Source organism: Fukomys damarensis, unplaced genomic scaffold (genome assembly GCF_012274545.1).
Source record: "Fukomys damarensis isolate Sample0158 unplaced genomic scaffold, DMR_v1.0_HiC HiC_scaffold_30, whole genome shotgun sequence".
Taxonomy (NCBI): domain Eukaryota; kingdom Metazoa; phylum Chordata; class Mammalia; order Rodentia; family Bathyergidae; genus Fukomys; species Fukomys damarensis.
This window is the reverse complement of record NW_022900942.1, coordinates 58036107-58042106: the sequence shown is the minus strand read 5'-3', so window position 1 is coordinate 58042106 and position 6000 is coordinate 58036107. Positions and strand designations below refer to the sequence as shown.

Sequence of the window (6000 nt, the reverse complement as noted above, 5' to 3'; positions counted from 1 at the left end):
GTTTTTTTTTTTTTTTTTTTTTTTTTTGCTTATAAATTAATTGCCTCAAACTCTTTTAAGTGACCTTTATGGCCATTAGTGATGGAGGCATGGGGGTTATTCTTGTCTGAAATATTAGATGTAATTAGGAATCTGGCTGTTTGAAGAAAATTTATTGCATTGAAAGATGAAAGGCAAAAGCTTACAGTCAGCCTGGTGTTTGTCTACATGGTCTAACTCCTACTGCATTCAACAGTCCCCAAATCTCAGAAGCTTAATGAAATAGAAGTTTGTTTTTTGCTCATGTCAAAGTCCAGGGTAGGTCAGCAGGTGAGACTGGAAACATGTAGTCAATCAAGGAACCAGGCTCTTTCTTTTCTGGAGGATCTCAGGTCTGCAAATGTGGGAAGAGTGAGTGTGGAGAAGATCTACTGCCACTGGTCACAGTAGAAGTGGTCACATTACAGCCCATGTAGGCGTAGTAGGCTGAGCAGTGAACCTAACTGATGTAGAGGAGAAGGTAGATACCAGTGAGCTCTAGTGCTCCCTATGGTGTTAGATGCCCACCCTGGACATGTCTCATTCCCAGGTGTCAGGACAGACAGTAGCTCTGCCTCTGGGCCACAGGGGGCACTGCAGAACAAGTGCCCAGCTATCACTCTTCTCTCACCCTCTGATCTCCAGCAGGCCCCTCCTCTTGGCCAAAGCCAACAGAAAACCAGGGAGCCATGATTATAGCCCAGAGAGTTCAGCTTCAGGGCAGAAGGCAGGCCCTGCCTGGAAGGGTGAATTGGAGAGTCCAGTGCACCTTCTAGAGTTGGTTTCTCATGTAGGTAATAGCAAAGAGCTGGGGAGCGAAAAGGACAGAATATATTTTGTTTTGAACATTTTGCAGAAAAGCCAGGCATTCTGGGTATAGGTGATAAGTCTTCCCCCATTTACTGCTGCATGGTTCTCTCTGAACCACCATGTAGATAGTGAGTTGGAGCCAAAGATAGACAGACAGACAGGTGGTATTGCTGGTCAACTACAGCTATGTTCTAGCTTGCCACTGTTTTTCCCCCCATAAATTGTCTACTTGATGGTTGCCAGATTTGTGCTCTTGTCTACATTGTCTATCTTTCCACTTAGGTAGACATAGACTTTCCATCAAGTAATCTTTATGGAGAGTACCCCATATATAATCCTGAACTCTCCAGCCTAAGCGGCTTCTGCAACGGAGGAGGAGTTCAGTGCCAGCCATCCTGTCGCATAGCCCTGTGTGCTGCTGATCCAGTGCTTCTTTCTCTGTTGCACCCTGAACACACATGGAAAGAAAAACTTCTGTGGCTGACAGCATAGCCTCTGGGTGTTAACTTGTCACCAAAAGCACTGGTAACCCTGACTTTAGTGTTGCCAGAGGGGTTGTTAATGGTTTGGACTAAGCCAAGTGTTGCCAGGAAGCTTTGACACTTGAGCAATATTTAATTAGGGAACCCCAACTTCAAATGAGTAGGGCTCCCTAGATGACTGCACTCAACAACAAGACAAATACAGACACCTCCTTGTCCTTAGGAATTCAAAGACATCCTTGCTGATAGGTATTCTCACCTGCAGCATGGCTCAGAGGGAAGGATTGTTTCATTCTCTTTACACTTCTCCCTGTACTGTGCTTCTCCTGCCAAATCTGGGAAGGTGGGGACCACCTGCTGTTGCTGGCGGAGAGGCCTCCAGCACCCTGAAGAGGTACCTTGGCACTGAGGTGGTCTGTGCATATTTGCACAGCTGAAAGCTGGCTCTGTCTGGCCTTGCTGGAGATGAGTTCCTCAATTTTGGCCTTTTGACCCTAAACTAGCAAAGTTTTAACAACTGCCAACAACTGGTGGTCCATCTTTATAAATGTTCTTTCCCTTCCTGCATCCTAGGATGGTAGGTTGCACAATTTTTGGTACAGAATTTATTTTTGGAAAATAAATATTTTCAGTTTCTAAAATCCAGATTTACAAACAGACCAACAAACTTGGAAGCATTTAATCTCTTTTCCAGCTATCAGTATGATTCTTCTTGAAGAAAATTTTCCTCCATGCATTTAAAGCAATTGGTTCTTTTGAAAATGGACAAATTAGGCTGGGGATTTAGCTCAGTGGTTCCACTGCCTGCCTTGCAAGCACAAGGTCCTGAGTTCGATCCCTGATTTTAAAAAAAGGAACAAATTTAGAAGTTCTTTGAAATTAAGTGTGATTGAAGAGTGCATTTTATAAGACAGGTTACCTAAGGCTCCTTTTTGTGTCATGTTCAGAATTGGTCCAAGAATATAGAATAAAACAGAAGCTGAGTCAATGCTGATGTGGCTTAAAGATGAGTGAGAGATGATCATGTTGCTGTTTAATAAAACTGGTCTGTTCCATTTTTTGTTGTGTAGTATTTCTACAGTGTAATGGATATCAGCATTGGTGCATGGTGTTTTTGCAATGGCCATGCTGAAGAGTGCCACAGAAACAATCCCCAAAAACGGTATGTACATTGTGCAGCTTTTCCAGTCTTGTTGTGAATAAGTCTAATTATTTCAGTGGATGTTTGCATACCATTAAATATTTGTAGTCTCCTGCCCTCAACCAGAATGTTTCAGGGTCAACAAAAATGATGTATGCACACCTCTCCTCCTGTAGCCCTCTGTTTCCTTCTGCAGATCCTCAGTAGGTCCATGGTGATTAATCAATCACAGCACTCCATGGATGATATGGGAGACAGCCACCACCCCTAAGTGAAGCAGATGTCCCAGGCAGCCGCTAATCATTTTGTCCCCTGCAATTTGATTTTCCATTTATTTGGTTGTGGGGTCTGCCATGTTTGATGTTTTCTACCTCAAGGTGGAATAGGCACAGAAGATAAGAGCACACCCTGGGTCTGACCCACTATGAACATATTCTCATGCAAACAGAAAACCAGTGTCACTACCATTCAAGACATGATAAGCTAGATAATAAAATGTATTTCAGCCCTGGTTAAATTTTTCCTACATAGAGGAATTCAACAATGAAAATCTGTTTCTAAATCATCTATGTAAGGATGGTGTTTGCAAATGTTTAAATAATGCTTTTCTCTAGTTCAAATTATACTTGAGTGATTTAAAAGAATTGTGAAAGGTAATAAATGTATTTCCTTTAGATGCTTTTGGGGGTGCTAAAAGTACCCATATAAAAAGTACTTAATGAGGGGTGAAAGCAGAGTAAATATGGAACAATCATGAATTGTGAACATTTATTATAAAGAAGTTATTCAAATATCCTAAACACATAAGTCATACCCAGTGTTTGATGTCATTGGTCCCAGAAGGCTGACAGTGATTGGATTTCCCTAGAATGAGGCTTCTGGGCAGGCCAGGGTGAGCTCTGTTGTCATTTTTATGACGTTCTTTTTCTGCTGTTCCTGTGGCAGCATAGTTGGATGGTGCTTCCCAGTTGTTAGTGTGTTCTATCCGTTCAGATTAAGGTGAAGGTCATCACTTTTTCCCGCTGTGAACCATCATGAATAGAGCCGGTCCTAGATGCAAATGACATAATTCAAGCCTCCTTTTGTGACTTATCTGATGTTACAAGACAAGCCATTAATCACTGATTAAGTTTGGCAAGAAAAGTAAAATTTATTTATCACCCCTGGTTTAATGAGATGGGAGGGTTATAGATTTTCAAATTCTTTTAAAATATATTTTTTAATTGCAGTAAAATGCACATTACCAAGTTTTTCATTTTGACCATTTTAAGTGGTGTTGGGTACAATCACAAGTGTTGTGAAAGCAAAATCTAGAAGTCTTTTCATCTTGCAAAACTGCAGTTCCATCCCAATCAAACAACCATTCGCCCATACCTGCCAGGCGCCACCAAGCTCAGTGCCTCTTTTGGTTTGTGGTAATGTGGTGATGTGAGAGAAATCAAAGAAGTGGGAACTTACAGTGTCTCTTTTGGTTAATTCACTTAGCATAGTGTCTTCAAGGTTCATCCATGTTGAGCAATTTCCTTCCCTTTTAAGGCTCAATAGTATTTCATTGTCTGTATTTGTGTATTTATCCATCCAAATGTTGCCATGGTGATGAGAGAGTATCTCTGAGGGTGTTTGTCCACCCAGTGACTGATGTGCTGTCAGCAAGGGCTTGCTCATTAGCAACTGTCCTGTCTTCACCGTGTTCCCTTCTGGAGGGTAGGGCTCTACAGTACTAAAGCAAATAAGTCCTGACTTGGAGAAACAAAATGGTGCCATGTGGGACAGGAATGGAAGCCATTGGAGAAGGACTCAGCTTCCCCCCTTAGAAGGGCTGCCAAGCCCTGTTGACCCTGACAGACCTGGGCACCTTTTGTCCTGGGTATTAAATATCTCCCAGTATGTGCAAATAGAGAGGTCATCTTCCTGTGCCTTGGTGAAAAACTCAGTTTGCTAGTCCACTCCAGTGTGACTACTTTGAGTTCCTTTGTCTACTGGTTTTCTCCTGCCCAACAGACTGACCTTGAGTAAGTGCTGATGAAATCTACACCTAGGAACAAGAGAAAAATCTTACAGTATTTTCTCTTTCTCTCTTTTTCATTTTGTGCCAGGGATCAAACTCGCGCTCTTACGCTTGCAAGGCAGGTGGCAGAACCACTGAGCCAAATTCCCAGCCCCCAGTATTCTCTTTTTTTTTTTCCCCCTGAGTACCAGGGATCGAACTCAGAGCCTTGTGCTTGCAAGGCAAGCGCAGTGTCACTGAGCTAAATACCCGGTCCTCTTACAGTATTCTTAAGGGGATTCAGTGACTTAGTGGAGGGAGCCAAGGCTGGGTAGTCACTAAGTTAGTTGCTAATCAGGCAGAAGGCTTTAACCAAGCATGTATACCATACTGACTTTGATGGTTGGAGAGATGGATCACACATTTAATTCTGAGCTTCCTAGTAGCCAATTTAAAAGGGAAAGCTACTTGCTTTCATATTTATTTTGTTTTCCTTGTTTTTATATTGATTATGCAGATTAGTGTGTTTCATTTTGGCAGACTATACATGGATATCATAGTTTGACAATTTTCAGCTCCCCTCATCACTTCCCTCACCTTCCTTCTTCCTGCTGATTTCACATTTTGGGGGGAGGTTCAATGTGTATAATATATTTTACTCGTACCCATTCTCTCCATTGTCTGCCCTTTCATTCCCTCCCCTCCCCCTTATTTCCTTCCTCTTGTCTAATAACAATTTCACTTCTGCTTTCTTGTCATCCTTTATAGATTCTGCATATTAGGGAGAAATTGCAATATTGTGTTTCTGTTCTGACTTATTTTCCTCAACATGATGGTCTCCAGATCCATCTATTTTCTTGCAAATGACAGAATTTCATTTTTGGCTGGATATTATTCTACTGGGTGTATACACTACACCTTCTTTTTCCATTCAACTAGTGATTGTTCTCTAGGCTGGTTCCATATTGTGGCTATTGCGATTGCACCACAGTGCACATGGATGTGCAGGGGTCCCTGTAGAATGCTGACTTTAATTGCTTCAGGAACATATCGAGGAGTGGCACAGTGGGATCAAATGGCAACTATTTTTTGGTTCTTAAGGAACCTCCATACTGATTTCCATGGTGGCTGTACTGACTTACATTCCCCTGGCAGTGCAGAAGGGTTCCTTTGCCCTGCGTCTTCACCAGCAGTTATTGTTTTTCATATTCTTGATGATAGTCATTGGGACTGGGGTACGATGGAATCTCAATGTAGTTTTGATTGATGTTTCATATTTCACAATGATTGGAACCTAAAAACTAATCAGTCAATAGCTTAGGAGAAACAGGTTATAGATATTGGGACTGGATAAGAATGTTCTCTGGGAGGTGGGCAGAGAGGTCATTATGAAAAGGATTCTCTACTAAATAATATGTTTCATAATATTGTTATAGCAGGCACAAGGACAGATGTTCTGAATAACCTTTAGCCTAGACTGAGAGGTATTTAGGAAGAGCAATGACAGCATGACTCAGACGGTACTCATCTTTCTCTCTCTCTCTCTCTGATACTGTGCTCAG

The 6000-nt window shown here is 41.9% G+C and overlaps 1 protein-coding gene across 2 annotated transcripts in view; it reads left to right on the top strand.

Annotated features, from left to right (window-relative positions):
• Positions 1-6000, top strand: part of Lama3 (laminin subunit alpha 3) — a 216352-nt gene that overhangs the window by 51830 nt on the left and 158522 nt on the right. For both annotated transcript variants that reach the window (XM_010638727.2, XM_010638728.2), the window contains exon 6: positions 2381-2472. In XM_010638727.2, the coding sequence (XP_010637029.1) occupies positions 2381-2472 (92 nt within the window). The remainder of the gene's footprint in view (positions 1-2380; positions 2473-6000) is intronic.